The sequence below is a fragment of the Colossoma macropomum genome, unplaced genomic scaffold (genome assembly GCF_904425465.1).
Source record: "Colossoma macropomum unplaced genomic scaffold, Colossoma_macropomum, whole genome shotgun sequence".
NCBI lineage: Eukaryota > Metazoa > Chordata > Actinopteri > Characiformes > Serrasalmidae > Colossoma > Colossoma macropomum.
In genome coordinates this window covers 29,841,068-29,856,566 of record NW_023494804.1, presented here as the reverse complement: position 1 = coordinate 29,856,566, position 15,499 = coordinate 29,841,068, and the positions used below count along the sequence as shown (strand labels likewise).

The 15,499-nt window shown below is 40.5% G+C and overlaps 1 protein-coding gene across 1 annotated transcript; it reads right to left on the bottom strand.

The window, feature by feature from the left end:
- Positions 1-2,995: 2,995 nt before the first annotated feature.
- On the bottom strand, positions 2,996-14,183 carry alg5 (ALG5 dolichyl-phosphate beta-glucosyltransferase). Its single transcript, XM_036595664.1, is given in 11 exon segments — positions 2,996-3,457; positions 4,187-4,272; positions 5,163-5,251; positions 5,253-5,315; positions 5,803-5,862; positions 6,115-6,228; positions 9,121-9,213; positions 9,480-9,545; positions 10,571-10,617; positions 11,541-11,709; positions 13,891-14,183. Coding segments are annotated over 11 exon segments (975 nt in total). The 5' UTR covers positions 13,963-14,183; the 3' UTR covers positions 2,996-3,341.
- Positions 14,184-15,499: the final 1,316 nt, after the last annotated feature.

Genomic DNA, 15,499 nt, shown 5'->3' with positions numbered 1-15,499 from the left:
GGGTTCAGATTGTTGGGTTTGTCAGCAATGCGTTACAAGGTAATATAATACACCGTTACTCCGGTTCAGGGAGAGATGGATTAAGCGAGTCCTGCTGATAAGGAGAGAGAGAGAGATAGAGAGAGTGGGAAAGATAAAGAGAGGGAAGGCCAAACAGGATGCTGTTCCCCAGGGTGCAGAGCAGGCTGGTGCTGAGTAAACTGCATTCCACACTGAGGACTCAGACAATGGCTAGAACACTTAAATACTTCTAAAACGAGTGTTTCTCAACCCTGCTCCTGAGCTCCAACAGGCCCGCTTAAACTAACACTTTATAAAAAAAACCATATATATGTGTATATATATATATATATATATATATATACACACACACACACACATATATATACACCGATCAGGCATAACATTATGACCAAATCCTTGTTTCTACACTCATTGTCCATTTTATCACCTCCACTTACTATATAGGTGCACTTTGTAGTTCAATTCCATCTGTTTCTCTGATACTTTGTTAGCCCCCTTTTACCCTGTTCTTCAGTGGTCAGGACCCCCATGGACCCTCGGAGAGCAGGTACTATTTGGGTGGTGGGTCATTCTCAGCACTGCAGCAACACTGATGTGGTGGTGGTGTGTTAGTGTGTGTTGCGCTGGTCTGAGTGGATCAGACACAGCAGTGCTGCTGGAGTTTTTAAACACCTCAGTGTCACTGCTGGACTGAGAATAGTCCACCAACCAAAAATATCCAGCCAACAGCGTCCTGTGGGCAGCGTCCTGTGACCACTGATGAAGGACTAGAGGATGACCAACACAAGCTGTGCAGCAACAGATGAGCTATCGTCTCTGACTTTACATCTACAAGGTGGACTGACAAGGTAGGAGTGTCTAATAGAGTGGACAGTGAGTGGACACAGTGTTTAAAAACTCCAGCAGCACTGCTGTGTCTGATATAGTTTATCTTTTTCTGTATTTAATTTTACTGTAGTTTGTTTTATGTTGACAGCTGCACCAAAAGAAACATCTGGTATTTACAGATTCTGATTTGGATTTTTCAAGTCAGTCTGAAATCAAAATTTAATCTGTTGTACCTTTTTTAACCAGGAATTTGAGCTGAAAAAGTAAAAAAAAAAAGGAAAAAATGTACCTGCTATTAAGCACAACCCATATCACTCAAAAGACAAAATCCTCGCCTTCCTGCAAAACATAGACTTTCAGCCACTCCTAAAACATCTTCTGATTTTTGTTTATGTCGCTGTGCACCAGTGAGCTGGGTCGAATAATATTAACTAATAATATGTTTCACTTCTCCCTCTGGCTGTCCCATCTATCATCAAACAAAACACGCTCCGCTAGTTCAGAGACTCCGACTGGTACTGCAGGAAATATGACTTCTGATTCATGCTGACTTTAAGCAGGACAAGCACTAAGATGTTGTGGGCAGTAGGGAACTACAGGTGGGTGTTTTACTAAGCAGGATTTCTTAGTCAGCCAGATACTCAGACAATAGAAGGAGAAGAAACAAGACCGTCATTGAGTGTGTTTACATGCCCTCAATAATCCGATCATAAGCAGATTTCTGCAGATATCTGATTACTCATGTAAACAGCACACTCCGATTTCTTAGATCAGAGAAAGATCTAGAAATCCAGTTAAGAAATCCAATAAAGAGGCTGGATTTTAGCTCAGTAATCAGATTTCTCTGTGCATGTGAACTCTTACTCTGATTTCTTTCAGATTTCTCAGTCATATTTTCAGGTAAAGTGGCACAACGTTTTCAAAAAAACATTTTTAAAAGAGTTTTACTTTAGTTTACGTCACGTCTTCTTCTGTGAGTTTATTGGCTGGTTGCAAAGCAGAAATCCGATTACTGTCTGACTCACGTAGACCCAGAGTTTCCCATCATCTGATTACTCAAGTGCATATAAATACACTGATCGGATTACTGACAAAATCTGATTTTCTGCAGTTATCGGTTTATTAAGTGCATGTAAGCACACTCATTGTTATTGGACAGCCCTAAAGAGTCAAACCCCTCGACATCACAGAAATTTATCACATAACATGGTCACATTAACCTGCCTGATGCTGAGTTTTGAGAGCTATTTCTGGCCAAAAATGTCTTTATGTACCTCAAGGCTGAGGAGATACATGCAGGATGTAAAGCAATACAGGGCCCAAAGACTTAGTACTGTTTTACCATTATCAACACTACATGTAAAAACCTCAGAGGACACACATTAATCAGACATGCATTATAACGCATTGGAGTGGGAATCTTTCCTTAATGGGAAATTCCACTGATTTGAAATGAAACTTGGAATCAGAATAGTCTACAGTGGTGGTGATAGGAACCAGATGTCTGAAGAATTTAATGCCTCTGAAAGCTGCCTCACAAAAAGTTATTCCATGAAACGGTTATGGATACGCTGCCTGTCTGAGACATTGTTTACGATAGTTTTGAGGTAAGGCTTTGGTCTATAATATTTTTTACATTTATTCAAGGTGGAGAGGTACAGTGTGTTATAAGGCAAAATAGTCCCCGAAGAAAGCATATTTTTTCAGATTTACCACTATTTTACCATCGTCAACATTACACACAAAACACCCAGCAGACACTTATAGATTCACTGGTCATTTTGGATAGTAAATAAAATGGCCATATTCGCATTGTAGACATTGCGACCCCATTTCCTTTCAGCACCACTGTAAAGAGAATAATCGGTCATTAAGTTTCTCTGTATCGCATCGTTTCACATCAGACTATTCTGAATGACTTTGTTGACGTCTCAACCATTGAATTATGTAGAAAAATGTAAAAGGAAGTGGGGGAAACCCCTTCAAACAAAAATATTATTGGAGATTTACAAACGTTCTGCATAAATCAGCTGTTCCGAATCGCAGACTTGGGTCTTGTTTTTCATGAAGGGTTTAGTTAATATTTCAAACTTGTCTAAATCAGGACCCTTTTGCACTCAAAGGAAACAGACACTTCATGCTGTGAAGGTTTTACAAAAAAACAACATAAATTATATTAACTGTTCTTTTATTTGGCTGAACACTGAGTGCTCTTCAAATGAAAATCTCTACACATCAGTGTTGAACCCCCCTCCACAAAACAAAATAAAAATCATATGGAAAACATTTACAGTTCACCAAGGGCAAAATCCTGAAATAATAAAAAGAGATTATAGTCACTACATAGTTTGACACAATGCGTGGTAATAATCCTGGTCACGGATTACAAACTGTGACGCTTTCTGCCAGCTGTAGCAGTGCCATGTGGGTGTTACATACAAGAAGCACTGTTTGCTCATGTGCATCCACAGGCCAACTGCAGCAAAAGGCTACTGGGTTTTCCTCGGGGACTCCAGTCTCCAGGCACCAGTGATGTAACGTAGTCTAATGAAGACTACATCTCTGCCCATCTGTAGCCAGCTCCAGAATGGCACCAGCTTTGACCCTAGAAAAGAGCCGTGAACACAACACACTTTAATTGGGATGATAATATTAAGGATAATAATGTATTTTATATTCTGAGAGCTTTTAAAAAGGCTTGAACAAACAATAAAACAGAAAAAAAACAGTTTTTCCATTTAACACTGAACAGAAATACAGGGTGATTCAAAAAGATTAATCCGATTTCAAAGCGCCATATTTTTACAACCATGAGGCGTCTAGGAACCAATCACAATCCAATTGAAAGAGGGGGTCATAGAGTTTCTGACTGCAAATCCGTCATAACTGTGCAGCGTGATTTTCGTCTGCAGTGAACCTCCAACAGCTCAGAACCTTCGTCGTTGGTTCCACAACACTGGATGATCTCCGAAATCGCACTGAAAGAGCCGTGAGTGCAGCGACACCCGACATGCTCAATCCAGTATGGGATGAATTTGACTATGGTGTTGATGTTGTCTGTACAGCTGGAGGAGGTTCATACTGAGACCTTGTACAATTACATAATAAACTTTATGCTCATTTAAACCATTTACAGTTTACTGCATTGATCTGTAATGATTTTAAATGAAATAAATCATTCTGGAATCTGATGAATCTTTTTGAATCACCCTGTATAGTATCATATATATTTGCAAGATTTGTTCTATGATATATTTCATAAATAATGACATAAATAATTGATTAAATCATTGATGAAATTATTTCCAGAGGAAATGGTTGTTCCACTCTTAACCTTCTATCTCGGTCCAGTTGACTGCTACTTCAGCTATAGGTATCTTTAAGCACTGGGCTATGTACAGGAGCTCCACATCAAACGCCCTGTGTAAGTGAAGAGAAGAACAAGAAGGAACATTAGATTTTACGCAGATACACCAGTAAACGTTACATGCAGTAACATTTTTTGAATGTCTTTCTGCACTTTCATCGTAAGTGAGGAAATAAAAGGGTTACAACTGCTACTTTCACACACACACACACACATATACACAGACACACACACACACACACACACACATATACACAGACACACAGACACACACACACACACACACTTTCTAAACTGCTCATCCTTCTGGGTCGTCGGAGGGAGCTGGAGTCTATCCCAGCATTCACTAGGCGGAAGGTGGGATACACATCCACACAGGTCACCAGTCCATCGCAGAGCAGACAGACACACATCCACATCCACATCCACACACACACACACATAGGGGTGGTTTAGTGTGTCTTTGGACTGTGGGAGGAAACCGGAGTACCCGGAAGAAACCCACGCAGACACAAGGAGAACATGCACACACACACACACAAAGGACCCTGGTCGTCCGGCCGGGAATTGAACCCGGGCCCTTCTTGTTGTGAGACGACAGCGCTACCCACTGCACCGCCATACACATTAATAATAAATAATAAACAAACACCTATAGGATGCCTCGTTCGTTAGGTACAGTAAAACAAAGAGCTAATATGAATACTGGCTAAAGTGGTAACAAACAATAAAAACTATTTAAACTGCTGCACCGTTTGAGGTGGAACGGGAAAATTCGGACAAGAAACTTCTTCAGCCTCACGACTTTTTAGTGTTTGACAGTTTCTCATTGCAGATTAAACCAGCTGAGTGATTATAAACGCAAATAAGAAAAAGTCTACAGTGGCGTTACGGAACCATGCTGCTGCTCCTTTAGGGCAGCTCCTCGATGGGGACAGCTTACCAGCGCTCCACATGCATACTGCTGAAGGTCCTCAGTGCTGCCTCACGAGTGAAGAGCTTGAAACCACACTGGGTATCCTTGATTCCCCTTCACACTGAAGAACCACACCAAGAAGTGGAACCCGTACATCAGGAAGGTTCGGAACAGGGACCGCTGTCATGGCAACAGAGAGTAACAAAAATCCCAATGCTCAGTTAAATCAGTCATGAACTATACCAGGCAAAACAATCTTAGATGAGGGCCTTAAATAATGAGATTATTTATACACCCCAATCGAAGTACATCTTTTGTTTACTTTCTAAGTGAAAATATGGTAAAATATTCTCTACTAGAAATCAAACAAATATGATCTTTTCTGCTAATTTTAGTGCACAATTTCTATTTATTCGCTGAGATTAACATATTGGGAAAAATAAAGCATGTAACAAAAAATGTGCCATGACTTTTGCACAGGCCACATTTTAGATTTTTTACGTTAAATTTGTAAAATTTACATTAAATTCAGCAAATAACTTGTATGAGTTTTCACTTAGAAAATCAACAATACATGCAATTTGTGCATACGGTTGTACATACTTGCCATTAAGATTTAAAAAAAGAAAAAAAAAGAAAAAACTTTTCATCAACACTTTTTTGTTACCTGAGCCACTGATTCTTTTTCCAAGTGAGCCCTGGAGCCACAGGATATAGCCATGTTCTCCTGTACAGACACATGAGAACATTTTAAAATACAGCTATTTACTCCTGAAAGACTGGAAAGGATACGCTTACAAGTGATTAAGCCCCTCTTGGCTTTGACAGACTGACAGTATTCCGTCCCCCTGGTGGAATTCCATGCATCAAAACAGCTACATGGAATTTACTGCCACATTCCAACAACACAGGCCCTTTGTGCTTCTGAGAAAAGCACTATGCCACGGTCTATTTTAGTGCACAAGAAACGATGCCTCACCGGCTTTGGGCTGAGATTCTCCAGGCCAGCCTCCACCTTCTCAACGTCGGCGAACCTCGTGGCTCCGTCCGCATCTGCCATCAGAATAAGACGACCACGAGAGCTCAGAGTGCCCTGAGGAGAGAGACACGAGAGACGGTTTACAACAACAAATCCTCAAACAATCAGCCACCAGCTGTTGAAGAGCAGTACATGAAGAGTGACATCATGCATTCTCACTGAGGGAGGTAATAAGCCAAAGACAAATTACAAACAAGCATAAGACTCAGGATTAGAACAAATGTTCTGAGCTCCTGACTAAAGAATTCAATTAAGCCGACATCAGTGATCATCCATCAGATATCTGATCAAACCAGAGCTTCAATTCAACATCACGTCATGCAGTTAAAATGAGTACACAGGGACTTGGACTAGCAATCAAAGTTTGAAATCACTTGCAATATTTAAGGAACAGTTTAGTGAAAAATTAAATTTACCCAATTTTTCCACTAACCCCAGATGTGGTCTATCAGCCAAGACATGTTTGAGGTCCAAATTTAGCTTCTTTAGTTTCAAACTGGAGCTATGACACTGCTAACGCTGTAACTCAGTAGCCCAAACTGTTTCTGGAAAAACACATTTCTAAAACGTCTCTTAAACCACATTCAGGTCTTCATTTAGGCCACAAAGACTTGCCCATGTGGTTTAGTGAAGAAAAAAAAAGGGCAACCATTTCAGCACACCTGGGCTGGTATTCACAAAGCAGGACTGATATTAGGCTACGTTCACATTACAAGCCTCGTTGCTTAAATCAGATTTTTTTACTCTAATCCGATCTCTCTGTCACGGTGGTTCACACTCGTTTAAGTAAGTGATTCAAATCTGGCTATGTTCACATTACCAGGTTGAAGTGGCACGAATCTGATTTTTGCCCTAATGTGACTCAGATCTGATGTTTTCAGAGCTGTGTGGACACAAATCTGATCTTTTCAAATCCAGCCAGAGCCACTTTCATATGTAGTCCTAGATTGGGTACATATCCAATTCGTGGCCATGCGACCTTAATGAGATGCTCGGATTGGAATTCATGTGTTTTTTTCTCCACTGCGCGTGACCATCATTCAGCGTTACCATGGCAACAGCGCCGAACAGAAGTTAAAGCCTGTAAACGGTGGAAAAGCAGCTCATCTCACCTTTTTCTCCTTCGTCTCGCTCTAATAATGAAGCTGAGAGCTGATCAGAGTTAATTATCTTCTCAGCGAAGCTCGTTCTGCTCGTTAGTTTGTGCTGATGATGAACGTGATTCATTCACGTGACGTTACTGAGTAGGATGAGCTCACGAGGGTCATTTCAGGACGCCGGTTCGTCACATTAATGACAGATTTCAGTCACTTACCTAAACGAGTGTGAACCATCGAGTCAGAGAGATCGGATTTGAGCAAAAAAATCGGATTTGAGCAACGAGGCCTGTAATGTGAACATAGCTTCTGTCATTCATGTAATCGATGACTTTGCCAAAGATTATAAGTAATATAGTGTAATTAAGGACATTACATACTTTTGTCAAATTATCTTCCTTGAAATTTAATCAACACAAATATAATGAATTCAGAATAATAATGTTATTATAACTAAAGTTATGTGGCATTCTCAGGCACGAGTCCATTCATCATTCTGGACACATCTAACCTTTCATTTTTTATTTACAGCTTCCTAATGTTCTACGAATTATTTGAAACCCCTGACACTGCACAGGCCTAGCATACAGGAATCACTGTGTAGACCAGGGGTCGGCAACCCAAACGTTCAGAATAATTTCCTGTAAAATATCTCTCAATGTTTCACTTATTAACGTGGCTGAAGTTGCTTCTCATTTGCCAGCTTCTTGTGCGAATTTTCCCGTTCCACCTTAAATGGTGCCTGAGGCGCTAGAATGTAACTGTTGCCCCATTTAAGGTGGAATGGGACAATTCAAACAAGACGCTGGCGAATGAGAAGTGACTTCAGCCTGGAGTGTTTGTCAGTTTCTCGTTGCAGATTAAACGTATCAGGAAACCAGCTGGAGTGATTATAAATGCAAATCAGTCCATTCGTCTCTAAATTATTGAGGTTCGCCCTAAATCTCGCCCTAAAACACAAATGTTAAGAAGAGCCTTTTCATAAATATGTCTCAGTACTTGTTAATGTACTGATATAGGCTCAAATATAATATAAACTAAAACACAGACTTACTTTGCTCTGCTTTAAGCTTTAGCTCAGCTACAGCTGCTTTTCTCGCATCTCCGACAGGAAACTTTTCCTCAAGAGTTGAACAGTTTCTTGTAAAATGCTGAGTCGCTTTTCATTCGCCAGCTTTTTGTTCGAATTTTCCCGTTCCACCTTAAATGGTGAGAATGCAATCGATGTTCATCTTAAATCTTTCTCTTTGCCATTTCGTTAGTTACTAACTATACAAAATTGTTTTCGTTGCTATGGTGACCAGCAGTCTGCGCTGATCTTCAGGGTTAAAGGGTGAATTAGCAGTTCTACATTAACTCCAGAGTTTAAGACCATTTATTGTTAAACTGTGTTGAACAATCAGCAGAGCTTTATTTTACTGTAAAGGAGGATTATTTTCCACAACAGGACAGGAAAAGAGCAGCATGTTGCCGACCCCTGGCCTAGACCGTTAACACCAAACTTTTGTTTGTGTATAAATGTTATTACTTTCAAAAACAAATGGAAACACATGAGAACTTCAGTGTTTACAGGAACTCTCCAGCATTTTTAACCTCATCTCTGTCTGCTGCATCTGTGCAGTACAGTGAATTATCACAGCCATACAGACATATTTTCCTGCACTTACTAACAGAACAGAAAACCGAAGTACAGGGAAACATGTTGAAGTTACTGTCTGTGCTAATCAACTACGTGCTGCAAATGCTGTAAATAAAGATTAGGTTGAATAATGAACTGTGATTAGTGTGAGTCCAAGTTTAAACCATGAGAACATCACTATCAGATATGGCACATAAAATGAAGACTCACCATCCGCACGGCGCCCCCCTTACCCCGGTTCTTCTTCAGAGTCAGTACCCTCACTTTGTCTGCTCCATACTTCCTTGTGTACCCTAAGGCAACCTGTGTATGCAGCAGTCACAACCCACTATAAGTGTCAATCACAACAGTGCTATGTACACAGTATTAAGATGCAGCAGCAGTCAACAAAAAAAGATAAGATTATTGACAATTTCATGAAAAGTAATGAGTGAACTTCCAAAGCAAATCTCAAACATTAGTGCATTTCAAGTAAACACTAATCACTCCTCGCTTGAAAGACTTATGCAACTGAATATCACTGGTGGCAAGACATCCTGATCTCATAAAGAGGGGGAAGGTTATCATACCTCTGTGGTTTTGTCTTTGCTGCCATCATCAACTATAATGACCTCATAGGTGAACGATGGATTTTTCTCTGCACAGACAAAATGTTCCAGTCAGACTAACTGAACTTGCACTGAACACAAAAAATAACCAACAATGCTACATTTGAAAAACGACTAACAAAAACTGTGAAGACAATGATTTTTATTAAATATTTACCACACTGTGTTGCACTAAATCCAGTAAACAGGACTATTTTATTCTCTTTAAAATGAAACATGCAGTCGATCAGTGTCTACAAGCACTGACAACATCCACAATATGTTCTGAAAAGCGTACTGTATTGTATTGTGACATAATTCATCACAATAATGATGGATATCGCTGTTGTCAGAGGAAAACCTCGTATCTCCAAAATGGTAACTTTACAGGAGAAGGAAAAAAACCTACTTTACTTTGAATGTAAGTCAATGGAACCAGACTTTTTTCCAAGTCATTTTGGGCCGTTTCCTTTGGTCCATTCTTCTTGAAATTTATATACAATATAAAGGACAACCGGTATTTTCAAATTATGTCGAAAACTGAAATAGACAAAAATGGAGATATGAGGTTTTCTGCTGACAGCAGAGATATATTGTCATATTGCTCAGCCCCACTCGCACATCTAATTCCAGTTCAGCATCAAACGCCACTTACTGTTTTCCCTGCTTTGCCATGTATGATAACTATAGACTCATTAGCTCGTTATCATAATTATTTTCACATTTATAACTTGCATGACTTTTTTTAACAGATGTAAATCTCTAAAAAAGAAGGTTCACAATCCAGAAATTGACTAACGGTGCTGGTGCCATCTTGTGGTGAACATCACACATAGCAGGTCTCCCATTTTTCTGTCATATCTCAATAACAAGCAAGATATTTAATTCACAATCAAAAGTTTCCTTGAAAAGATGTATGTGCAGAAAATATACTGCCTAAATTTAGGTTTTGCCAGTGATGGAAAATGGATAAACAAAAATCCTTTGGTTATTAAAATCAATACAAAAATGGGCTGTGTTAGAAGAAGGTGGTCTGATATCAAAAAGTAGGTCAACACATCCATAAAACACACCTGTCTTTTCTCCAAGTACTCCATGGCTTCTTCCATCATGACAGGCACTGGGGGAAGACAAAGAATCACACTTTACCAATAATCTCATGATGTAAAGCAACAACACTAATCTACTTTACATGCTGGGTGAGTAAATCAGACAGTGGAATTAGCTTCTCTGCCTGAGAACGAGTATGTTTGCATGCACTAAATCATTCGATCATAATCTAATTTCTGCAGTTATCTGATTATTCAAATGGTCATGTAAACAGTATAAGGTCTAGCAATCCGATTACGAAATCTGATAAAGAGGCAGGATTTCAGCTCAGTAATCAGATTTCTCAGTGACGTAAACTCTTACTCTGATTTCTTTCGGATTTCTCAGTCTACACATGCGCGAGATCAGACCGCAGTATCGGGAAATAAGCGAGCGGCGTTGCTGCGAGACGCAGCACAACACTTCTGTAGTGACGCTGAAATCAAACACAGTCTTAACGAAATGAAGGCTTTAAATATTCTGTCTTCTAGACGATGTAAGTTCATATTTTCAGGTAAAGCGGCGCAATGTTTTAAAAAAAGACGCCAAGGCATGAAGTTTGAGTTTTACGTTATGTTTATGCTGTGTCTTCTGTCTTCTGTGAGTTTATTGGCTGCCTGCAAAGCAGGAATCTGATTACTGCCTGACTCATGTAGACCCAGAGTTTCCCCATAATCTGATTACCCAAATTCATGTAAATACGTTGATCGGATTACTGACAAAATCTGATTTTCTGCAGTTATGGGATGTTGGCTCCTACTCCCAGACTGTTTGTAAGGAAACCAGTTGAACTGGCAGTTTGTCCCAGACAATTCCAGAATAAAAGACCACACAGCACCACTTTTACCTGCAATTCACTCCTCACGCGCTCCTTAACCTGCATTACTAGTCTTACAGCACTGAAACTGGACGCAGTAAAAAGTGAAAGAGGAGGCTGGATACTAGAAAACTTACATCTGGACTCCTCATTGTAGGAGGGCACGACAACAGACAGCTCCCTTGAATGGGGGTCAAACAGACTAGGGAATGGCTCCTTGTTCCCTGAAGCCGTGAGGAAGTGTTTCTCCTGCTCCGCACGTGTCTGGTCCACCATACCGGCTGTATTGTGGGCGATTATAATAACCTAAAGAGAATGAGATACAAATGAGATGTCGAAAGATGTTGTCAGCTAAACAGATCAGGCATTTCAGCATCACCCCAACAACGTACATCAACTTTTTTGTCGAGTTCAGTGATGCGGCTGCAGTGGATGCCACAGATGAAAGACCTCCATAGTAACACAGACAAATCACATAACAGCGCTATTTGGTGTAACAGTGAATTTAGACCAGACCATTTTTACTCAGTTTCACACATTGTTCTGCTCTTTTTAACATATGGACTACTTACACCGGTCAGGCATAACATTCTGACCACCTCCTTGTTTCTACGCTCATTGTCCATTTTATCAGCTCCACTTACTATATAGGTGCACTTTGTAGTTCTACAGTTACAGACTGTAGTCCATCTGTTTCTCTGATACTTTGTTAGCCCCCTTTTACCCTGTTCTTCAGTGGTCACAGAGCAGGTACTATTTGGGTGGTGGATCATTCTCAGCACTGCAGTAACACTGACGTGGTGGTGGTGTGTTAGTGTGTGTTGTGCTGGTACGAGTGGATCAGACACAGCAGTGCTGCTGGAGTTTTTAAACACCTCAGTGACACTGCTGGACTGAGAATAGTCCACCAACCAAAAATATCCAGCCTGATGAAGGACTAGAGGATGACCAACACAAACTGTGCAGCAGCAGATGAGCTATCGTCTCTGACTTTACATCTACAAGGTGGACTGACAAGGTAGGAGTGTCTAATAGAGTGGACAGGGAGTGGACATAGTGTTTAAAAACTCCAGCAGCACTGCTGTGTCTGATCCACTTGTACCAGCACAACACACACTAACACAGATTTAGATCAGGGGTGTCAAAGTCAACCAGTAAAAGGGCCATATTAAAAAACCTCCACCAATCTGTGGGCCAGAGAACGTCTGTTTATTCAAAAAACGCCAAAACACCAACATCAAGTTGTGGTGAACCTTGAAATATGACATAATGAAAACAATATATATTCAAAAATCAAACAAATATGTAAATAAGCTACAGTACACGTTATGCAGATTACAATAGTCTGTATCGCTGGGGATTGTAGTGCAGCATGTTGTGAAATGGGCTTATATTAATAATTTTGATAGGATTATGCTACGGGCCTGACCTTGTGTTTGACACATGGGATTTAAACCGTGCCACTTTCAACTCCTTGGGACCACCGGTGGTTCCAAAATGCACATCATATTCTTCATAACTTTCATATTTCATAAGCCACATTCTAAAGGTGGGGGTCGTATGAGAGCTGTAACTGTCTTCTCTCCAGTCAAATAGATGGTGATGTAATTTTAGACCCTTATAATAAAAGAAGCTGAACTCACATTTTTTGTTCTACTGAAAGTCGACCCATTTTTCCACAAATCTGGGCTATAAACTATAAACAGATGGCGTCTCTTCAGTGATCTGCTCTGTAAACATTATTTTTATGAAATAAATCAAAGAGCGTCTCAGATTTTTGTCTTTCAGCAGTAAATTGTAAGCATATAGCAACATGTGTGATCATAAAACACATTTTCTGTTAATTTTAGGGGAGCTTTTACAAAAAATAAATAAATAAATAAAATAAAAATTTACATTTATTTCATGCAGTTGCTGAATAATTTGCCTTATGATTTGGAGATGGAAATTCAGATGGACAAACCAAAATATACCCTGGTCAATAAAAGGTTAATTTTGCTGAAAATTTGTCGTTAATCTAAGAAAAAAAAATATAAGGAAAGACAACAAACAGAAATAAAAAAAGAAGACAAAAGAATACGAAACAAAACAGAAGAAACAACACGATGAAGAATGGAAGAGGGTGTAAAATAAGGAAAGGAAAAGGAAATGAATGGAAAACAAAGTACAGATAATATCCGACGCTGTTCGCTGCTGGTTTGACACGTATGAGCGCCGTTTCTGCCCTTTTTCTCAGTAACAGTCGAGATGTTTTACTGTAATATTAATATCCTCTGTTCCGTGTGAGGGTCGGATTCAGGACTTTAGTAAGTCCTGCTCGAATAAAAGGTCTGAAGTAACTCAACCAGCCAACACCTGCTCAGGTACCAAAGCTATTCAGCTGCAGTGACGATACAGAAGAGACGCTCAGGCCGGACAAACAGGTCAAACAGCCGGGAGCTGAATGAACACAGAGGCACAGAAACGGCAGGTAGACGTTAAACTCACCAGCAGTAAGAGGAGCAGAGCCAGAGCTGCAGCAGCCTGGAGGAGCTGACAGAGACCCAGACCCAGCTCCATCCCTCTCGCTCTCTCTCTCTCTCTCTCTCTCTCTCTCTCTCTATGTCTCTCTCTCACTGCGGGCGGACAGTCACTCAGGGCAGGGAGGGAGGACGGAGCGCGGTGACGGAGCCGGTGAAGCTGTTAAAGCGCCATTGCTGAAGTTTCTCCACCTCACCGTGAAGCAGCTCTGCGGAAATGAACCGCTACTACTCCACATCATCACACCGCAGGGCTCCATACTGACCCGCTGCCTCGGCGGCTTTCACACGGCGCCCCCTGCCGGCCTGGAGGACGCCGCTCCAGAGCCGGTTTAAGGGAAGTCCGGCCACTTCCGATTTCTCCCGTTGTATGAAAAGCACGACTGCGAAACGCCAGAGGGCGCCCGCGAGCGAGTCCTCAGTGAACGGAGTGAATGGAGCTAAACAGCTGAAAACGAAAAGTTAAATATTTTCTAATCATTCATTCAGGCACTCGCTTTAATTGTGGAAAGTAGAAAGACGTATTTTTCTTAAAAAGATAAGAAAAATTGCCACTATGTTTATTTTTTTCAAAAAAGCAAACGAGTTTTGGGCGGTAGGACGCTAAAGCCGGTTTATGAGGAGTCTGGCCACTTCCTATTCCCCCATTATATCAAAAACAGGACTGCTAAACAGCAGAGGGCGCCCGCGAGCAAGTCCTAAATGAATGGGAGTGAATGGCTCAACGGCTAAAAACGAAGTTAAAATAGTTTCTAATCACTGAACCAGAACGTTTCTTTAGTTTTAGACAGTAGAAGGATGAGTTTCACTGAAAAATAAAGAAATCTCACCTGTATGTTTCGTTTATTCTACAGCAAACAGGTTTTGGGCAGCAGAAGGCGGGCTTTACTGCTAGAGAGTGATGATTGATTGGCGAGCGGAGCAGCTCATTGGCTGTTCGCGCTCACTGACGTCATGAACATACATGAGGCGCCGTTTTAAACTCCTATAACTCGAGTTTAAAAGCTCTTAATTATAACAGCAGTGCTAAAGTGTTTTGTGCTGTTCTGTGTTCAGGATATGACTATTAATTTACATTAAAAATGTTTAAGCATTTATAAACTGTGATTTTGCTCAAATGCTCTATATCAACCCATTCATTTTGGACTCGCTCGGGATCGCCCTCTAGCGTTTGAGAATCCCGGAAGACATTGCAGAGTGGCAATTCTCCTCTCTACAAGTTCTCTGCGCTAACGTCAGTGCTACTGAGTGCTGATTGGTTAGCATTACCAGAGCTGGTTTATGAGGAGCCTGGCCCATCAGCCTTTCACAGACAAGCTTTGTTAAATTGGTTATTAATTTACAAACATAGTTTTTCACCTCATCAGTGTTTACTTTGGAACAATGAACAGATTATCTATAAGGGAAGGTCACTGTTCTCACATCTGTGGTTTAATAACAACAATTTGCTGATTAACCAATTACTTGATGATAATCATCATTTTATTTCCTACTCTGACTTTCGCAATAAATTTGGTATCAGTTCAATTACAGACTTTAAGAGGATGTGTGACTCTGTCCCTGACGGTCTTCTCTGT